This window comes from Columba livia, chromosome 16 (assembly GCF_036013475.1).
Source record: "Columba livia isolate bColLiv1 breed racing homer chromosome 16, bColLiv1.pat.W.v2, whole genome shotgun sequence".
NCBI classification, from domain to species: domain Eukaryota; kingdom Metazoa; phylum Chordata; class Aves; order Columbiformes; family Columbidae; genus Columba; species Columba livia.
Window position 1 is genome coordinate 8,711,683 of NC_088617.1, and position 22,086 is coordinate 8,733,768.

Genomic DNA, 22,086 nt, shown 5'->3' on the forward strand with positions numbered 1-22,086 from the left:
ATTTCACTTGATATTCTTCATTTCCACTCTAAAATATTTTTTAGAAAGGGTACATGGGCCTCCAGGTTTTTTCAGTTCAGCTCCTTTTTTTTCTTTTCTTCATGCACAACAAAATGTCGCTGATTCACGAGCACCTCTAGTTCCAGTATTTTGTTCTGTATTCAGCAAAAGGCATTATGATTGGTTTATCCTTATATTTTATTACTGATACAGCAATGTGGATGCTGCAGGAAGGCTAATTAAAGCAACGTGGAAACAAGAAGTATACGCCAAAGTGGCATATACTATACCTCGGTAAGGAGTGATATGTAAATATATAGAATTTTAGTTGTAACCATCATTGCCATGAATTGACGTGCCTCTGGAAAATATTCTTATTGTAAAGAATTTCTTCAGTGTCTTTTGTTTGACAGCAGTCAGAGATAAGTGATCAGCAAGAAGAAATATGACACCTGACTTTTAAAATGCACTGTTAGTGTTTTTTATTCTGCTAAAAAATACAGTTCTTCATCCATTATGGGTTGAAAAGGGGAACAAAAGATTATCTTTCATGCTGTAAATTCATGAGAAGTGTGTGGTCCTCGGCATCCCTCATATGAAGAGGGAATATTCGGCTTCATCTGAAGAAGCTGATGGTAGTTCATCATGGGACTGGGAAGAAACCGAGCAGAGTGGCACCTTGTGATAGCAGCAGACACAATGTTCACAGATCAGCACTTTGGACCAGCGGTGACTGTGGGCTTTGGAGGCTGGAAGTGGGGTACAGTCAGTGGGTCACCACAGAGCTAGTTCAGTTACAGGAAAACCTATGTTACCAGGACTAAGGAGGCTCCCGTGGCAGCTGGAATGCAATTAGTGGCATTTGCGATGATCACCACTGATAGATCCAGTGACATTTCATAGCAGTTAGAAGCGAAACCTGTGACTTACAGCAACACTGGAAATTTGTGGGGTGTGTGATGGCGAGAGAGCACTTATGTGGTGGCCGATGGCCATGTCCGTGACAATGTGAGCAGAGCTGACATCTGGCAGAGTTAATGGCAGAGGGCAGCTGTTGAGAAGACGTCTGGAACAAGTTGTGAGCCAGGCACTGGCTGCTGGAGCGTCACCTCTTGCACCTGGGGACAGTGGGATGTTTGCAGTTGGTGGCACAAGGAATTACTGGGACACGTGCAGCTGCTGAGGAAAACGGCAGCTAATAGTAGCGGTGGTTGAACTGAAATTCCGGGAGTTGGCTGGGGAAGAATACCAGAGGTGGCACAGGGAAGGCTGGGGTCTCGAAAGGAAGAAGGAAGAAAAGAGGCATGGAAAATGGAGGTTAAAGTGGAAGGGAGATTTGAATTTGGGTGTGGCAAACAACACGAATGATCCAAAGGGAAGGAGAAATATGTGCATCCTAGAGGAAGAAAAGTTAGAAACATACCAGTAGTTTCAAAGGGAAGTGTGGTAGCTGCTGGGAAGGAGGGTAATGTCACCAAGGACAGAACACGGTTCTATAGTGGTGCAGGGAATGGGTTGGAGAAAAGAGCCCAGGGAAGAAGGAGAGAGTAGAAAAAGAAGGAGAAACTGAAAAGATGCAGGACAGATGAGAAGGGAAAAAAAATGATCAATGTAAGTGTTCTTATTCTCAATAAAGAAAAACAGAGAAAGTAGAATAAAGAAAAAAACCTGTGATGTCAACTGAAGGAAACTAGAATAAAAGGGAGGGGGAAGGAGAAAGAAATAAGGAAATGAAAAGAAAAAATAGAAACACAAATCAGTAGGAAAAAATTGAAAATTTGGTAACTTTTATTTAGATAACATGTGCTTTATACAATTAGTTTCCCTATTTCCCACAGTCTAAGAAAAAGAGATACAATTATGTATGTAGGAAATAATACTTCATTACATTAGTTTGTCTTATATCTCAGGAAAATTCCATCATAACAATAGGTGTTGTTTTCTTTTTTATTCCAGATGAAAATAGATTGTAATACATGTGATACAGTTTGGTCTTCTCTCCCCTTTCTCCCTTTGTCTTTTCCCAGTTTTGAGCCTGTGCCTCAGACATTTCAATTTTGACACCTTTCATTCCACCCCCATATATCAAATTTAAAGTCAGTTTAACGCCTGGATTTAAATGAAATCTTTTATAAAATGTCATAGTTTTAGGCTTGTGTGGAATTTGCTCGCTTAATTAGTGTGCTTAGTGGAACTGCCATAAATCTGCATTATTTGATTGCACTTCTCAGCAGTCCAAGTGTGTTGCACAGTCAAGACAAAATACATTTTACCATTTAAAATGCAGTGGCAGAGAGCTTAAACTTCTTATCCAGACCTACAAAGTTTATGAGTGTCAAAGCAAGACCACAATTTGGCCATTGCTCTTTATTTCAGTGCTCTAACTCTACGAAATCCAAATATGTCTATGTGAAATACAAGGGGAGGAACTGCTCATGTGAGTTTGCCTGAAAACAAACATTGTTTTGTACAGATACACAGCTTTTATAAGGTATGTTATGTGTATCTGAGGTTAAGCTTTACCTATAGAGATTTACGAAGTAGTATTTTTATGTATTACATTAAACAGGCTCTTAATCTACATTTTTAACAAGCTTTATTATAAATACATTCCTATTAAAATAGTATATATTTCTTTTCTTGTTCTGTGTATGCATTCAATACCAGTTCTTACATTTTATTCAGTTTACTCTTTTCCCTGCTAAATCAATCGTTTTCTACAGGGAAAGATAGTTCTGTGCTATAATGCAAAATGATAATTGCTTTTTGTATTTGTGAAAATCCGATGGTAGGATTACAAAAAAATGCTGGAGAATTTTTCTGTTTGTGTAGCACTTCTGTGTGCAAGATTCAAACTACCATGTGGAGATTCAGCTTATCAGTCTGACTTCTAAACTCTTCAGTTTTTTAAGATAGGTTCGATATATCAGTTTAAATTACGGGATGAGCCAACAGTGCTATTCTGACCTGCCCAGCCTTTGCTGTTTGTACCTCACGAGTCTGCAGGGCCTGCTTATAAAATTTGTGTTTGATTACCTGAACCTAGAGATGTGAGGAGTCATTGGGACACTTTTGATGCAACAAAATAAGGAGGGAACATACATTTACTTATCTTTATAAAACTGAAATATCTTGGACATGCATAATGTCTTTTATTGGAATGAACACAAACTGCTATTCCTGACTTTTCACACTCACATGAGTACACTGCAGTGTCTACAAGCTATGAAAATGAGACTAGAAAAACACAGTGCTGGATGTAAGACCAAGAACACAACCCAAAATCCTGTCTGCTGTTGCAATTCATTTAATCATTGAAGCATGGGGGGACAGAGCGGTTAGAAAATTGCAAACACCTTTTATACTGAGGCTTTCTGCATCACAAATGGCAAGATGAAGCTATCCTGGCTAACTAGGCAGTGATTTATTCACAGATGTGGAAGCCAGAGATATTTTTAAGAGATCCTTTCATGAATAAAGGTAAATAGATGATGTATGTGATACAAAAAAGGTTGACAAAGCTGAAGTTTGCAGTTTGGTCACAAAAATTGAAGGGTGAAGTCTTACAAGCCAGACCTAGATTCTAAAAAAGGTGTTTAGGCATCTGTCTCCCATTCAAATGAGTAAGAGGATTCAGACCTAAGTTTAGAAATAATTAGGGCATAAAGAGACTTGTCTATCTAGGACAGTGGGGAGCACTGAACACAGCCTAAAATACTAAGTTCCATTAGGAAAAATCTCTGACTTTGTTTGTTTCGTTGTTTTGGGCTTTTTTTCTGCATAGGTTGCTTTTTCTTGGGTAGTGTTGTGCTGAAGTGAACTGCAAACCTCTGTGCATCCTTCCCACAGATGCACTGATGTGAGGGGATAGGATGAAAGTGGGATTTCGTAAAGTTTTTTCAGGCATGAAGTGAGCAAAAGGTGGAGCGAAGAGCGTGCTGACAATCAAGTAGGAGATAAAAAATGGACAAAGGCAAAAAATTGTCTTGGAGGGTCGAAATGCTACAGAGGATTAGTCTGCAAATAAAGATTTTTGTTGGGTTTCAGGTTTATGCACAACTCACCAAGAGTTTCAAGAGCTGCAGTGATAAGCAATGATCTAAATCCACTTCTAGGCTGAAAAGAGTCCAAGTTACAACTGGACTATCACAACTGACACTGGTGCACCTGACAGTCATCTCAGTGGAGAGGCTAAGGAGCAGATGGGAGTGCAGCCTGATACATCACGCTGTGGACAGTCTTTCCAGAAAAAAATCATATGTTTTGGAGAGTACAGGTTGTATTCACTGCATCCTTCAGACCCCTGGCTGCTGCAGACTAGCAAATTTCAACATTCCCTGCACAGAAATACATCTTTACTAATTGGGTTTGGCTAAAATTCCAGAAAGCTTGATAGCAGTTCTTGCTTAAGAGCTCCTCCTCTTTCCTCTGTACTTCTTTCTCTCGCTATAAATTAATGAACTCATTCAGGTGATCAGTATTGGGCACTATTTCATTGGCATGGAGGCTTGAATGGGGTTGAACCAAGAACCTGCTGGCTGGTTCTTGCTGCTGCAAATCAAATCATAGGACAGCATGCATCATTGGGATGAGAACATAGAGGAAAGAGCTCCTTTATTAGATGTTTTAGGTCAGAGACCTCACTTGCATTAATTCTCCATGGTGGACTCTGTTCTTGAGCCAAATAAATTAATCTCCCTCTCCTTACCTGTTTTACAAACGACCAGTAGACTCTGCTGCTTTCTGCTCAGCGAGGTAACGTATCATTTTACCTGGACTCGGCAGTATGCTGTTCCTTCCCTGCATAACATCTGCTGCATAGCTTGGATTGTTCTTGGACTTGTTTTAAAAGGCATGTTTCAGAAGTGTCTTTGAGGATGTGAATTATTAGTCATTGTTTTATCTGCTAGGGTGTTCTTCTTCCCTTATGTTTGTTATTTTACTTTTAAAAATAAGACTAAACAGCCTTTGGAGTTTAAAGTTTACAGGTTTTAATTCAGGCTGAGGTTGAATATACCAAGAATGGTAACGTAAATCATAGCAATAGGATTTTAGTGCTGTTTCAGAAAGTAATTTATTTTTATATGACCATAAACTGGCATTTAATCTTCACATTTCAGAAGCTGAACTGTAAGTCAGTCTTCACATAAGACAGCAGCATCTCTCTGGCTGGTCAGTTCTAACTCATGCTTCCCCTTACTGTTGTGGTATTTGCATGCACACTTTCCACATATGCCTGAAAATTCTGACATTTACTGTTCCAAAGCCTTTGAATTATCTGTACTTCACACCTTATTTCTCTATTACCTCATGTATGACAAGGGGTTTATTAGTGCACTTTTAAGCCACATTTTTCTTCTGTAAAGTAACCCTAACAATAACATTTGAGATTTGGCATTTCTGTTTTCTCACTTAGTTCATATTAATATGCTTAATTTTTTCTAGAGAGCCTCATAGCTTCACCTTGGACTCTGCATTTTACTCAGCAGCATTCTCAGCATTTACTCTGCCCATGACATCACCTGTGACAAACTTCTATAGGATATCTGGGACATACAGTTGTTAGTAAGACATTTTGAAGGCAAAATGTTTGTGCAAGTATAACTCAAAGCCTAAACTGGTCCAAAGAATCATAATCATTGTTGATGAAGCAGAAGGAACCCCAAGTACATCTGAGGGTGAGGTTGTGAGTTAGAAAAACACATAACTTCTTTTCTTCTAAACTGAAAGAAATTTCATATTCACATCTGCAAGAGAATGAACTGGAAGCCCAAAGTGACCTTGTACTGAATAACTCTGCAAAGAGCAGCCTGAGCTGTAACAGCATAACAATGCACTCTGGGCTTTATGGGGCAAGAGTTAGCGATTTGGTCTGTGTGTGATGCGGGTGGCTCACTGCTCCACCCAGGTACAAGGGGGTGGTGTGGCTCCTGTAGGAGAGATGATCCTTCCGAATTAAAAAGTTTGAGTTTAGAACATCTAAAAGCAGTCAAACAACCAGAGGAGGTTTAGCGGTTCTGTTTTCCATGGATCTCTTTTAATGACAGGGCAGTTTTAGGAAGGGGGCAACTTGGCCCTGCATAGACTTTTTAAAAACTTTTTCTTCCCTCTTTGAGTGATGGTGCAGGGTAAGAGCTCTGATGATACCAGCACATGTACCAGCAGGTAAATTCACACAGCTTTTCAAGTTGTGAGGATGTTACATTTGATGGGTTCTTGCTGGGGATGAGGGTGTAGCAGGGATGGCTTCAGGCTGCCAAGTCGTATAAAGCTACTTGGATGGTTTCATGTCAAGGGGTAAATTGACTGCCCACAGAGCTGTACAGAACAGTACAACTATCTCCCTTTTTGCTCTACTGAAATTAATTAAGATAAACAAGTTTTATAGTTTCATAAAAACAATTCTACTTTCTTAAACAAGAACATACAAATTGTCTGTTTCTTCCCTAACTAATCATCCTCCCTAAACAAGATATTTGTTTCCTGCCATTTCGTCTAGTCATTAATAAATGGTTATTTTACATAGATGGGTGGGTTTACTGTCCTAGCTAGAATATTAAGCAACAGTTATGGCAATGTTGTTATACTTCCATGGTAATGGAAGAGTAGTGCAAGTAAGCCCATACAGACAAAATTGACAATAAGGAACAACTTAACATAAAAAAAACTTGGCCCTCCATCTGGGTGTGTCATTTCCTTTGGGCTGGAAATTTTCCCCATCTTGTATTTTCAGAGATAAAATATTGGTCTGACTTGCTTCAAAGCATGCACTAGTTTCTTCTGTCAACAGTGGCAACACATCCCATATTTAATTGAGTTATTGAGTTTGTTTGGAGTTTCAAAAATGAGCAAAAGCTCATTAAAGGAATAGGGGCAAGTCCTTGAATTATGTCTCTAATAGTGATGATATATTTTAGGTAGTGTAAGAAAGTAACCTATCATCTGGAATAATATACCGAACTGTTTTAGGCTGCTGAAGAATTCAGAAGAAAAAAGCTTGTATAATAGCCTTTTGTCCTGTATTTTCATTAAGTCCAAGGCAGCTCAACAAAGAAGCTACAGCATGATTTATTTTAATCAGTTATTACAGAAAAGTAATTAAAATAAAAACTTGGCAAAATCTTGTTTACATACTTGTTGCATTCCAAATCCACAAAATGTTTAGATGCAATCTCATTTCATTATAACCAAAACAAACCTCCTTTACTTGTTTTCTTTCATTTTTTTCTTTAAATGATGAACTTTCCATACCTTGTCTGTCTGGAGTTCAGTGTCTTTTGTGTCTGTTTTCTTCAGAACGTCACTAAGATGAGTCAGGGTGCTCTCAGGAATCCTGTTGTCCCATAAGGCTCGGTAAGAGCATTTGGCAGACTGTGAACCAGAGATGGGGTAGGGAAAATGATTTAGCCATTTTTATAAACTGAAAACTTTCAGAAATGCTTGCACATGTGATTATTCTTCTAGTTCAAATCTACAAGAATCTGGATTTTGACCTACATATTGTATGTATGCTTAAAGTTTTACCAACTTTCTGTCCGGTTAGTTTCATTTGACATTTCTTATTATTGAGCTAAAATGTGTATATTCAGGCACATGCACAATCTTGTTTTTAAATACTCCTCTGTTTTAAAAGAGGGGTTTAATAGGATGATCGAGATAGGGGCACAGGGACAAAGAATGTGTCCGGCTCTGCTCCTGTCATGTTAAAACACATGCCTATCACATTCCACAGGACAAATGTTTTCATCTAGAGCAACTGCTGTTTCAGAACTGATGTGGCATTAACTGTACCTGTTCTTGGCACTGACCAAGAATGAGCAAGATGAAGATTTATCTTCAGCTCTTTATTTTTATTTATGTATTTTTGAAGCTGGGTGGAGGGAAACATATAAAGAGGATAACACCAATTGCTGTACCTGGTCAATTGTTAAACAAGCGTCCAGTAAAAACTCTTTTTGATAGAGCAAAAAGGCAATGAGGCTGTAGTATGGTATTGACTGGAAAAAAATCAAGCCATGTTCAGTTCCTTAAGGAATTCCAGCTCTAAGAGTGTGTTGCTGTCATGTATGAAGCCGGACAGAGCTGTAAGCAGAACAGAAGGTACCTTCTGACTACAGCAGGCTACCAAGCTTGTGTCTGGAGGGAACACACTGATTTGTCCATTGATTTTAAATTGCTGGGAAGTGGAGAATTGGCATCCAGAAAAGGAGTAAAGGAAGATGAGGAGCAGTGATCTGCACTGCTCAAAAAGTGAAGAAGACTGCTGGAGAAGAACTAGAACAGCTCTGGATCAAGAGGGCACAAGAGTCCAGAACCAGAATATTCGTTGCATTAGTATAATGTTTAGGTTGTCTGGGGGGATATTGTTGAGCAAACATCCCTGGCAGGGTAATACTCTGCTCACAAAGAATCCCAGAACAATTGAAGCAAAAACTGCCAAAGTCACCTCTCGCTACAAAGAAATATTTCAAACATATTCTAACAAATCCTGACTGTACAATGTGCAAATTGGATTTTTCGTAATGAGACCCATCAGTAGGCACATTTTCTTGACAGATTCTGTCAGAGTATCACTCGGATTCAATTTTCCAGAAGTTACTTTGATTTGCTTAGAGAGGAAAGCATTTTCATTTTGCCCAGTCACTTCTAATAATTTGCTAAATTCAAAATATGTGAAATTATTGAAGCTACTTGTAGTGACCAGAAGGACCACTAATCTTTTAATAGTATTTTTTTCCCCATGAATTATGCTGACTTGCGCAATATTTTTTTCAGTACAGATAAAACACAAATCCTTCTTGACATGCCTGTTTCTTGCCTCTTCCTCAGACACAGCTCGGGACATTTGCTTCCAATCTCCATTCAGAAGATTTGCTTAAAAAAATAACGGCAAGCTGCTGGGGTATGTAGTTGGAAACTTCCATCTTCTCATACAAATGCTCCTTTTTCTTCGTAAAGTTCCCTTGCTCTTCCCTTAGAGATGAGTCTGAATATTGATACTTCCTATCTTGGCAGGCAGTAATGAGTATGACGAGTTAGGTTAAGAGCAGTTGGGAAGGAAAAAACAGTATTACACATATTCCACAGCACTTTTATACCTTAAACCATAATCCTTTATCCCACAGTATATTATCTGGGTATCCTATTTTAGGCACAGGATGTTGAGTTGCACGGGCTTTGGTATGTCTCAGTACAGCCACACGTAAATTTGACTCCCCTGTGAATTGCACGTAACGTGTTGGTGACAGTCTCTGTCTCATACAAACTGGGGAAGATTGTCGAGGCACTTGGGTGCTCAGCTAACTTTTCTTTTTGAAAATCAAGCTCGTAAGTGGTCTCTAACAGATCTTTTCTGCATTACCACTTGTATTTTGAGGCACAGCCTCTGTGCCATGATCTACATAGGCCAGTTCTAGGGGAAAAAAAAAAAGTATTTTGAATAGCAATATACTAAATATATATATATATTAAAAAGAACAGGTTAAAGGAACACCTCCTTTAACACTATAGAGAATCCATATGTGCCTGAAACATTCGATAATGTTTGATGCGATTGGTGATGGGTGAAACACAAGGCATTCACTGCATATTGAGTCTGACTAGTTCTACACCAACACTAATAATTACCACTAATCCAATCCTAGAATTCTCGTGCAAGTTGCTCTTTTATACCATTTAAAACAGAAGGTGAGCGGTACACTATGGAGGAGCTGGAATCCCAGTCCTGAGGAATCCAGTCTAGAAAGTTACTTCCAATGTCAAACAAGAGGCAGAGAGTATGAAAAGATAAATTATTCAGTAACGAATCCTACACACTTATCATGCACAAGTTGTAATGAATCTCAGTTGCTCTTGTAATTTTGTAAAGTTGTTTACCTAATATGGTAGATATGCCATATGGTACACTAAAGAGAGTGTTCGAACAAGGACACGAAGATTTCAAGCTTTTTATTTCCAGTTTTGTATGCAAGTGAAAACTTCATTCAAGCTGTCCTAGAATGTGAGCAGCAGAGGAACACAGGCTGCTCTGCCCCTTCATGCTGATCATAATTTCATCCATCTCCCCCGTCACCTTCTTTTCCCCCATCACTCCCTGGGCACCGCGGCCCCACGTGGGGCTGCGCTCCTGGGGAGGTGCCATGAAATAAAGACTTGCAGCCATTCTGCACCTTTCTGCTGGTTTAGCTTAAGTCTAGCTTTTTACTCTTAATAAATCATTTGAGCAGCTGATGCAGATTAACTCTTCCACTGGTTAGGGAATGTGAACAGACTTCTATTCTAGATAGTTCTTTGGTATGTTGCTTATAGAATTTCACCATAGCTAAAACTAGCGACGTGCTTGACTGGGGCAGCGGCGGACTGGTCTGGACTACCCTGCTTGAAGCAACATTCCTGCCACGTAAGAAACGGGCAACATGACCTACAGTGATATCTGTAAAATTGCAGCTGCTTTGCGGCATTGTAATTTGGCAAAAATTGATAAAATGGAAGTTAAAAGTCATAGAGAGTGAAAGGGCGTTTTCATTCTCTCCCTTGAGTTTCAAATGACTGAGAAAAGCTGCAGAGCACAAAACATTTGAGAACAAGAATAAAAGATTAATATAAAACATCTCAGAGGAGCTCAGCAGTCCCTTCTAGTGATGCCACTTGGTAAAGTGATCAGAGTCTTAGCAAAGGCTCAATGCTGTAATTTTTACTCAGCAGCCCAAGTCTGCTGCAGGCGAGAGGACATGAGAAACTAGAACAGCAATATCCCTTACCATAAACTGGGAATTTCTAAGACTTTTGATAATAGGGTCTTAGACCCTATATTTGAGGCCTGTATGTTAAGAACAAATACCAACCAGTTTTTATGTTGCCCCCGTGAGCTTTTGGCAAACAGCTTCTTCCATGTAGACACGTTTGCATATTTGGGGGCAGGATAAGACGTGGGGCCAGTACTTCAGCACTGTTGCCATCGCTCATGGGGCAATTAATTCATGTTACAGTACCATGAGTTCAGTGATCACCGCAAGTATGTAACGCAGGAAGCATTGACACCCATTTTTGGGCAACCCTGAGCACAGAATACTCTGACCTATTTAAAGCCATCCCTTTTCAGAGATAACTCATAGCTCCTATTCTTCCGAGTCTCCACCTTTGCAGCCCTCAGCGTGCGATCCGGCCAGTCGGTCCTGGGCATTGTCACCCAGGGCATCAGCAGCTGCTGAGTCGGTCCCACCACAGCACAGTCCCAGCCTCTAATTCCAACCGTTCCCAATACCTAAGAGCAAAGCTTATTTTATAACACAGAAATAAGAGGTGTTATTTTAAGCTTGATACGCCTTAAAACTTACCACATGCTACGATTTATCTTTCAGTTAATATTATCCCAATAGCTGAGCTTTCTGGGGAAACAGTGCTTGGCGAAATCGAGCATTTATTAAAAGGCTGGTTGTATTTTTAACAATATTTACTTCCTTTATGACGGTTGCACAACGAGGTCAAAGTGCAGCTCCCTACCGTACGGCAAGACACGGCCACCTGCAGCCAGCGCCCGGCCGGGCACCCCGCACCCCTCCGGCCGCGGCCGGGGCTCCGGGCCGGGGCTCGGCGGCACAGGGAGCGGCGCTGCAGCGGGCGCAGGGCGGCCGGTCCCCGCCAAGGGCCGTTCTGCAGCTCCCCACAAGGGTTAAGCCGCAGCGGGGGTGTAACGCGGGCTGACACACAGGCGGGGATCGTCCCCAGCGCGGCAGGGCCCCCGCCTCGCCGTGCCGGGCTCCGAGCTGCGAGTGGCCCGTTTAAAACTGTCATCTCCCTCTCCTTTTTTTTCCCTCCCCTCTTCCTTTTCCCGGCGTTAAAATCGCAGCGTCCGTCCCTCCCTCCTCGGGCGCTCCTTCCCGGGGCTCGCAGCAGCCCCTCTGCGTCGGGCCCAGCGTGCTGAGTCAGGCCGGCCAGGCCGCGGAGCGCAGCCTGCGGACACCGCGCCCGGCACACGGCGGCGCCGCCCGGCCCCGCGGCCCGGCCGACGGGGCTGCCACCCGCCTCACCGAGGGACCGCAGCCCCCGACCGCCGGGGCGGGCAGCACTGCGAGGCCGCCCGCCTCTGTCAGCGGCCGAGGGAGGTACGGGGGGCCGGCGCGCTCCTCCTCGACCGCTGCCCCCGCCCGGGGCTGGGCGTGGGGCCCGGCCGCCCGCCCTCCGTCCCCCCCCGCTCCCCCGCCCCGCCGGTGGATCAGTTACACGCAGCTGGCACAGGTGTGGGGCGCCCTTCAGACTCGCGCCGGCGGGGGAGACCCGGACGCAGGGAGCAGCAGGGAAACATGCAGCCATTTTGGGCCGAGGCAGACAAAGAGCCGCAGCCGCCCCCGCCGCTCCGCCGGCCGCCCGCACGGCCTCGGCCGCACCTACAGCCGCGACCCGCCGCCCCGCACCGCCCGCCCCTCCGCGCCAGCCCCCGGCCGCCCCGCCGCGCCGCCGCCGGGCCGCTGCCGCCCGACTCCCAACTAAGCGTCAGCAGCCATTTGCCCTGCCTTTTATAGGCGGCCGGCGGCCAATCAGCGGCGGGCGGAATCCCTCTCCGGCCGGTGATGTGAGGCTGGGCCCGCGCGCCTGCGCAGTTGGCGGGGCCGAGTGTGTGTGTGTGGGGTGGGGGGAGGGAGGGAGGAGTGAAAGGGGAGGGGGGGGAGGAGGGAGCAGCTCACAGGAACCCTCCAAAAAAAAGATGGCGGCGGGCTCGGATCTGCTGGATGAGGTTTTCCTGAACACGGAGGTGGATGAGAAGGTGGTGAGCGACCTGGTGGGATCCCTGGAGTCCCAGCTGGCGGCCTCCGGCCACCACCACCAGCACCACAAGGCGCAGGAGCCCCTGAGGGCCGCTGGGGGGCTGCTGGGGAACCATGTTGTGAGCAGCGGCAGTAGCAGCAGCAGCCCTAGCCCAAGCCCTGGAGGAGTAGTAGTAGGAGGCAATGCTAATGCCCAAACAGAGAGCAGCAACAGCAGCAAGATGGGACTGAGTGCCCCAGAGATCACAAAAGCAGGTAACATGGGCAGGGGTGGGGGGCTCAGAGGGAGAGGGGCCCTCCCCTCCCCCCACTCCCCAGCTCCTTCCCTTACTGCTTTCCCCCCTTTCCCCCTCTCTCCTTCTCGTTGTGGCAGGAACGGGAGTGCAAAGGGTGGTATCGATCATTCGGGGGAGAGCCTCCCCTCATCATGCCCCCTCGGTGTGTATCCGCGCCTCTGCTCCCTCCCCTTTATTTTCCCTCCTCGCTCCTGCTTTACTAGAGGGTGTTGGATCATGTGTGGGGGCAGAACGAGCCGGCACTGCCCGGCCGGGACTCTGCCGGTCCCCTCTGCTTTTCCTGCCCTTGTTACTGAGTGGAAGAGGGTCTCTCTGAATCTGGGGGGGGCTGAAGGAGGCAGAGCCCACCCCCTTGGTCACGGCTGTGCCTCCCGTGCCGTCTGGGGCTGCTCTCCGTCCCTTCCAGGGGGGGAAGACTATGGGGGGATTCCCTCTTAATAATGCCGCCGTAGCTGTCTGTGTAAATGCTCCTTCCCCTCCCCCTTCTCTGTTGCTGAAGTGCAAGGGGGTGTTATTAATCATGACACCTATTTCCTGTAGAGGAGGAAGCGAGGGGGGATTTCAAGGGGAGGAAGTCCCTCAAAATGCTTCTCCCCCATATCTGCTTGCCTTGGGTATTGCTGTCCCCAGCCCTCCCCTTGTTCCCGGGGTTCGGAGGGGACATTTCACACCTCGCGTTCCTCCTCTGCCCTCAAGGGGGTGTTGTCACAACACCGGGTCCTGGAAAGGGGGGGAATTCGGGCCACAACACCCCACCTGGTGCGGTGTCTTCTCCCACCCTCCCGAGTTACCTGGGGATATTCCCCTTCTTCACGTTGCGGAGGTTGTGGGGGGACATGGTGAAGGCTGGGACTAAGGACTCACTACATGAGAATGGAGGGAAACTGTTTTTCAGGGAAATTAAAAAAAAAATATGTCTCCCCAGAATCTCTCTGCAATTCCTCCCCTCCCCCCCATTTTTTTTTCTTGCTTTCTTGTTGCTGAAGTGTAAGAAGATATTACAGACCTTCTGTTATGATTAATGAAGCTCTCCTAGGAGGTTCTCCATAACCCTTATAATGTGCATCTCAGTATCTGTCTGTCACTATTCTTTTGCCATTTCTGTCTCCTTAGGGCCAGGACCTGGACTGTGTGTGATTGTACTTGTGATAACACCGGGCCTCATCAAGGGGCATGAGGATTATTCAGGACAAGAAGCTACATCATCTTGTCCCTTCTCAAAGCCTGCTTTGCTTTTTATTTATTTATTTTTAACCACCTCTGGCTGTGGGAACTTCAGATCCAGAAGAACAAATTCCGTAATAACGTGGAAGGGTCTTCTGGTAACCTACTGAGGGCCTGGCAGTATTTTGTATCTTGCCAGGCTGATGTTTTTATTTCCTTTCACGTTTTTATATTTTGTTGTTGTTGAGCCTATTGATCTAACTGAGCTACTCTGTAGGAGATGGAAGTATTAGAGGGTTGCGTGTGCTGGTCGTAGAGTATATGTTTTGTTAACATGTCTTCCATTGCCATCTTTCCCGCCTTGCAGTCCTGTTGCTGAATGTGATTTCAGGCTATAGAATGGGGAAGAGATCTGAGATGATCTTCTTCCTCCCTTTCCTTGGTTCATATCAAATCTGTTTTCCTCATTTTGTCTTATTGTAGTGTTGAAAGCAGGGGTGTTACAGTTAATATTGAATCTACCAATCTTTGGTGGGAAATTGGAGTCTTCAAGCTAATGTCTTCAAAGCCAGCTTCGGTTTGTAGTCTCTCCTGTTTTCTTGGTTCCAGGCAGGGAGCCTGGGAGATGGAGAAGGCTTGGTGATGAGGGAGAACGTTTTGTCTCTGCCGGACTTTGCTTCTTGCTCATTCTCTCTGTTTAACCTTGTTGTTGTTTTGCAGGAGCAGGAGGAGTGCAAGGGGGTGTTATTAATCATAACACCAGGTCCCAGACTTCAGCTCTGGATGGAGCCACCACAACAAGCACCAGCACCACCACTGCAGCAGCAGGAGGAGGATCTGAAGTCACTGCTGCTCCAGGGACCCTCAGTCAGGGCAAATCGGTGGTTATCAGCACCATGGCAACTGCCTTGTCCACCAGGAATGGCAAGATTGGGACCACGACAGTGCAAACTTTGAATGGGAGTAATGTGGTGATGAACTCTCACCATACAGGAGGTGCTGCTTTCTCTGGGACTCCTGTGACTGCTTCTGCACCTGCTGTTGCCCCTCTCGTTAACAATGGACCTGGATCTGTGGGGAAAGGAAATACTGTTAATGCTGTTTTGCCGTCAGCTTCAAACACTGTCATCCAGACTTCTTTCCTTAATACTGCTGCGTCCTCTGCAACTTCCTCCTCACCCACAGTTATCTCCTCACAGCCACCGCCGAGCGTCGGAACCGGGGCACCTACGGTAACGCTTGTGAGGCCACCGATTCACACAGCAGGACCCACAGTTGCTGCAGCTGGTGCGGCCACTCAAAATGGGAGCAATACTGTGATCAATTCAACCATCAGTGTGGGGAGTTTTCCTGCTGTTGCTACAGCCACTGTGGGATCTGGAGTTTCCCTCCAGACATCGCTTGTGAACAGCCAGTCTGGTTCCACTGTGCCAGCAGCTCCCACCACACAGGTCATAAAATCTGAGTCTCCTAAAACTATAGTCCAGGCAGTATCCCAGCAGCAGACGCTGGCTCCTGGTGGCCAGCCCAGTACTACAGGGGGTAACATGATTATTGGGCAAACTATGCAAGCTGGGCTCTCCAATGTTGCTCCCAATCCTGGTGGGATACCTCCTGCAGCTCCCGGCACCCCCACGGGAATGGCTAAAGGTGCTGCCAATACGGTGGCACAAAGTCTGCCAAGGACTCCAACAGCAACTACGAGTGGAATCAGAGCAACTTTGACTCCTACAGTTTTAGCACCTCGTTTGCCTCAGCCACCTCAGAATCCAACTAACATTCAGAATTTTCAGTTACCACCAGGTAAGTGAGAGGATTGAGGGGTTTTATTTTTGAAGTGTGTTTCTTGCAGGAAGGAAGGGATCCAAATCAGATTTCTTGCTCTTTAATTGTGAGTTGTGAAAAAGGCATTACATCTAACAATGAGGATCATCTGGTTTTGTGTAGTAGAATAGTAGCATTCCAGTACTTAGCTTATGCTTTTGGGTGACCGAAAAGTCTTTTCAGCAGTAATAATTTGAAAATAATTCTGCCTGGTATCTCTGTTATGATGTAGGTGTGGATGAAGCTGCAAACAAACAAAGTGTGACAATGGAATATTATCAAATGAAATGATGCTATTTGGTATTCATGTGAAGCATTTTGAATTTTAAGGTGGTTTTGTCAGTAGTGTGTATAACCTTTGCATGCTGTTCCGTTCCCTCTCTGTCCCTGCGTGCCCCCAGTACCACATAGAGCTCATAAACAGAGAAGCAGCAGATGCAATACAAGAAAACTACCTTCTCTTGCTTTAAATATCTTCAAAGTCTGACTTAAAAACTCACAGATTTGAAGCTTATGAAGATCTTTTTAGTCAGTGGAGTTCTGATACAAAAGGCAGTCCTCCTATGTCCTTACCTCACCCTGTTGTGTCTGGGGCTGCAGCTTTTGTAGTAGCTACTCTCCTGCTTAGTGCTGAGCATCTCTGGACAAGGAATCTGGTCCTGAACTCAGTGGGTGGGTAAAAAGCAGGATGAGAAACATTTCTTTTCTGAGAATTGTTCTGTCCCTCCTTAAATATCCTATTTTTGAAGATTTAAGGTTATATATTTGCTAGTATTTTGAACCAGGCTTGTACTTGTGTCCAGTTTCATTTTTAACTGAAAATACTTGTGTGAACCTACACATAGTTTCCTGTCTCTTTAATAATATATGGTAATAGCTGTATTCTTACTATTTACTGTTTTCGAGGCAGTATACAAAGAACAACTAATTAAATTTTACTGCTAGTACCGAATGAAATCAGTGGTGGTTTTGTATCATCTGTTTCAATTTGTCTTAGTAAAAATACATCTATTGAAACTCCTCACCAACCTTAAAGCAATGCACCTGCCACATAAGGTAGATCAGAAACCGTACTCTGTTACCACACACCATCTTTTTGTGAGATATACTTTTATGGTATGGGATGCCATGCAGTTTGATGAAGTCTGTCAAACATCCTGTGTATCCAAGTTCAAACTGGTATTAATACTCCTTTCTTTTTTTTTTTGTATAGAAGATTATTCCCTATATGAGTAATTTGAATGACACATGTTACTAATTAAAAAAAATAGCAGTAAAACTCAGACCTTGAAATCCCAGTGCTTAATTTGAAGCTTGTAAATGGATAGGCTGGACAAGCCTTATTTATTTATTGCCACAGTGTATCAAAAGATTTTCCAGGTTTACAGTCTGTTGCTGTGTATGCCTACATTTTCACTAATACTGCATTATAAACCTGATTATGGGAAAAATACTACTGTTGAGTCCAGTGGGACCTTTTTTCCAGGTAGCTGATGTTTCCAAACTGCCATAGCTTACTGAAATGTGTTGCTCCTAGAAGCAGCGTTGCAAGTCCTTAAGCATAATTGGACCATAAATAGCTCCTTTGGAGGTCTCGATAGATCAAAGTGAAACAATATAGGTTCTAAACATTTGAGGTTTTTTATTAAGCACTTTTCTTGTCTGTGCTACACTTTAAAAATATTTATAACTTTAAAAGAATAGCGTGACTCTTAAAATAAGCAAGTGTTCATGACTGAATACATAGAAATTGGAAGTTGGGTTCTTGCATGATGAGATGGACTTAATATTGGAAAGGATTTTTGTTGTAGTGGAACAGCTTATTTTTTAAAAATTGCTTTGATTTACATTTTTATACCCTGCGAAAGTAGCCAACTTTGAAAATGTTTTGCATAAAGCATTTTGTACGGAACGCTTAAGAACTGATGGATGTCGAGCTCTTACAAACATCTCGCAGGTGCAAGGGCTGAGCACCTCTGGAAGTCCAGCCACATGCAGCTGCTTTAATCTTAGTAGCGTGCCTTTGCATCCATAGAGAAAGGAGAATAGATGACTCTGCTTTTGAAATTGTATTCTGAATTACAGTGTGATAGGCCAGACTTTTTAAAGGCAGTTTGGTAGAATGAAGCTGCAACTTCTTGTGTGCTGGGCATCTCCTGTATGCATCAAATTTGCACGCATAAGTTTTGTTTGTAAAAGTTAGTAGCGTGTGCTAATAAGAGTTTGTAAGGCTTAGTGCATGAAATAGCTTGAGATCAGACACTGCATGTGTTGCTTTTTACACCAGGACTTACAAACACTTTGAAAGAAAATTCTTATGCAAGGTTTGACCAATAAGCAACACGTGTTTTATAGTTGTTTTCTTACCCTGAATTACTGTTTCTAGCTCTCTAACACACTGCTGAAGTTTTGCATGTATGGAAAGCAACATATAAAATGTCAATAAGTGTTATTAACCTGGGACCTGAAAATTAAAAACCCTGAAAGGTTTTGAATGTTCTCTTAAAAAGAGCATGTGGAAAATCAGCTAGAACAACGCTCTTTGAAATATATTACCTTCAGAATGATGCTTTATATTGCATCAAGCCAATTGTGCAACAAACATTGACCAAATTAGAGATTTTGAAGAGCTAATGGGCCGTAGTTGTTGTGACCTTAATGGATTCTGGTATATTACTTCTCAAAGAAACTAGACTGTTCAGAGTATCTGTTCATTAATAATGGTTTTCCACTACTGACATCTTTGAGGAAGAAGATGATTGTGCTTAGTCCTTTCTTCAGGAGCCCATGTTTGGAACTTTGTGGTCAAATTGGACAGATCTGGGTAATGAAGGTCCAAAAATAACCTTATTTGCAGCTGCTTAGCAAAGACGCAGAAATATTGTCAGGTAATTTTCTAGGGGGTGGGAACACAAGGTTCTCTTCATACAAAGCTGCTTTTAAAATGTAACATCTTTTTAAACTGTGACTGAAAAGAAATTGAACAAGTTTTTGTTTCAGACTGCTTCAAGCAATAATAGGAAATGTCTTGTATAAAGTAATATGGTAAGAGGTAGGAAAAATGGTGAGTTTGTTAAAGCATTCAGTGTTTGCTGTTAAAAGATACTCAGAAAAGTGTGAGATTATGCCATAAGATTAATCGTTTGCAACACAGGTGTTTGTAAAATGTTTAGAGGTTATCGCTGACACATGGTAGACTCATCTTGTAAGATGGTAAAACTTGTGTACATGAGAATCACTTCTCAAAATACTCTCTTCTCCAGCAATGCTGTAACACAATTTCAAACCCAAGCTCTATGAGCATATACTTACTTTAGCAGCATCGGCAACTTGAGGGCTCAAAGGTTTGGTTTCTGTTCTTGCAGATGCTTTATGTTGTTACCTTCTTCTGCTTTATTTTTATGTACAAGCATCTCATATTAAGCTTTTAAGGTGCCTGCTTAAGGGAATGAACCAGTGGCAGAGAGTGCTGTAGATATATAGTAAGGTAGGTCTGGACAGTTTTGTCTAGTAGCTCAGGTGAAACTGAACTCTAGAAACCTTCACTTTCACCATCTCTCTTTTCTTTTACAAGATTCTGTGCCACTCAGTCCTGTTTGCAGATAGCAGGTATGATGGGTCGTCTTCCTAATTTATGTGATGATTTTTTTTAACTTCTGTGATCATGACCACTATTCTCATTTAACAGTAATGTGGTTGTGCAGCTGTAGCAGAACCGCTATCACAGATCTGCTTTGTGTCTAACAATAAAACTTCTTCATGACTTTCACAAAACTCAGTTGGATCTGCCAGTAGCTGGTGATAGAGGATGAGACTGGACTTCTTCATGACTTTCTGGATGTGTTTCGTGTGCCATTTCTGTGGTGACCACAGAACGGGTCGTTACCCAGCTGTAGAACGGTTGGGGCTCCTTTAAAACTTGAATGTTTCAGAGTTCCGAACAGAACTCATGCAAATGACCTCTACAGTTGGTGTGAACTTACTGTTGGTGCTTTCTAGAAGCAACGGGTACCTGGAAGAGTTTTGGTGCCACACACCTGCAGACCCAGGAGAATGGACTACACATATTCGCCTGTTCAAGGTTTTCTTCATGGCTTTAGAGGCTGGAGACTCCACTTGGTGTTAAATGGAAGCTTTACTTTTTAGAAACCGCTGACTTTTAGCTTGTGTTAGCTGTCTAAGAAGGGTTCTAACTTAGGCCTTGATTAGAGTGGCTTTAGGATGGAAAAACTACCAGAACATCTACTTAATTTAAAGCATGGGTTCAGGTCCTTTTGACTTGGACAGTCATACTTGAGTTTCCTTCAGTAAGGAGCTGGGGTGCTGGGCGAGAGACAGTGGATAGAGAAGGGAGAAAGGCGGCAGGCTGAGAAGAATCAGACAATATTTTCACTGCAGAGCAATTTGTTACTTTTTCATAGTGAATGTGGCATTCTTTGGGTTACTTTGTACTTGAAACATACCCCAGAAGTGCGGAAAGTAACTAGGGATATAAATAGATGAGGAGACTTCCATAGTACAAGAAACACAGAAAGCAACCGAAGAAATACTATGAAGTAGTGGAATGTAGTTGTTTCTATTTCTCACTGACTAGCAAGCGAGTTCAAACATATCCTGATTATAGTTTCCCTGTATGTTGCGTGTGCTGCCAATATTACGCCTGTTAACTGTGTTGGCATGGCTGTATATTGTTAAAAATACTGTCTGTAATGCACAATGATAATAGGAGCTGCTTATAGTACTTATAGCGTGTTTTACTTTCAAAGCATTTTACAAAACTTAATCCTTGCAACATGCCTGTGTAGTTGGTAAATAAAGTAGTATGAACTCTGCTTGAGAGCTGGGGGAAAGAGCAAGTTAGAGAAGTTCTGACTTGCCCAAGGCCACAAAGGAATCAATATTTTGCCAAGATTAGAGCTTGGGATTCCTATACTTGGCACGTGAAGTGGTGTCTTTCTGAAAGATAACCGTGGATCTCTTCTGCAGAACTCTTCTGGGTGGGGGGTGGGTTTTATGTTCAGATCATGGATCAGCAAAAGGAACATTCTGCTTTACTTGAAATCTGCTACATCAGATCTGCCATATGTTGCCAGACTGAAAGTTGTGTTTGTTCTTATTGCAACTTTCATAACTGAGGAATCCTGCACACTTAGCTTTGTACCCTGAAGAACTTAAGACTCCAGCTGCGCGGTAGGACTTTTAATGAGCGTTATGAGACAAATCAACGCCTCATTTTGCATGTCTGATAAGGGTCTCTCTTTCAGTGATGGGATCTAGTAGGAATGCAGTTGTGATTCTGTTAAGCTTTGTAAGCTAGTAACTTTGACTGTGTATCGTTCAGTTCTGCTATGGAAAATTGCTGTTGTTCGTAACAGCCTTTGGAAGAGCACGTATGGATCTGTTTCATATGCCTATCTACACTTCAGATTGTCTTTCTGGGTTTTTTGGCTATCACTAGGCTCATGATCAAGGTCATTGGTCAATGACCAGAAAGAAGCAAATGATTTATTTATTTAGAGTCATTTTGCACTGTGCTACTCGAAGTTACATGGCGACTTGTCCTGTGTTCAGTGAGCTAAACAACTTTTCCATCTCTGTAAATCTATGTGGGTTACTTCCAAAATGCAGCATCTTGGGTTGAGGACCACAAATCTGGATGCTGCCCAGGACTTGAATCACTTGCTAACCCAGGATTCTGCAGCAAAGTTAACAATTTGTGACGGAAATACAACAGGTTTAGGCACTGGTGAGACACAAGTTAGTAGGTGTGACAAACTCTCTTCAAATGAAATGTTTTGGTGTATAAAATCTCCTACTATTGTCTTCTCTGTTTTGGGAAATGATCTGTAAATGAAATAGTAAAAAAAAAATATATGGAGTAGGTCAGAGACATGGTTAAAAATATGGATATTGGCCTTAGTGGGTTTTACCAAAGAGAAGAGATTGGCTTGTGGAAAGCTTGCGTTCTGTTTTCGTAAAAACTGGGTGAGCAAATACTGAGAGTCTGCTTGGTAGGAACCAGACATAAAGTAGTTTAA

The 22,086-nt window shown here is 43.1% G+C and overlaps 1 protein-coding gene across 2 annotated transcripts in view; it reads left to right on the plus strand.

Moving 5' to 3' along the window:
• The first annotated feature begins 12,641 nt into the window (after positions 1-12,641).
• Positions 12,642-22,086, plus strand: part of TAF4 (TATA-box binding protein associated factor 4) — a 35,606-nt gene continuing 26,161 nt past the window's right edge. Inside the window, exons 1-2 of one of the 2 annotated variants that reach the window (XM_005499602.4) lie at positions 12,642-13,019; positions 14,945-16,027. In XM_005499602.4, coding sequence (XP_005499659.2) covers positions 12,704-13,019; positions 14,945-16,027 — 1,399 coding nt within the window. In that variant the 5' untranslated portion in view covers positions 12,642-12,703. The remainder of the gene's footprint in view (positions 13,020-14,944; positions 16,028-22,086) is intronic. The other variant, XR_010466612.1, reaches the window with a different exon arrangement.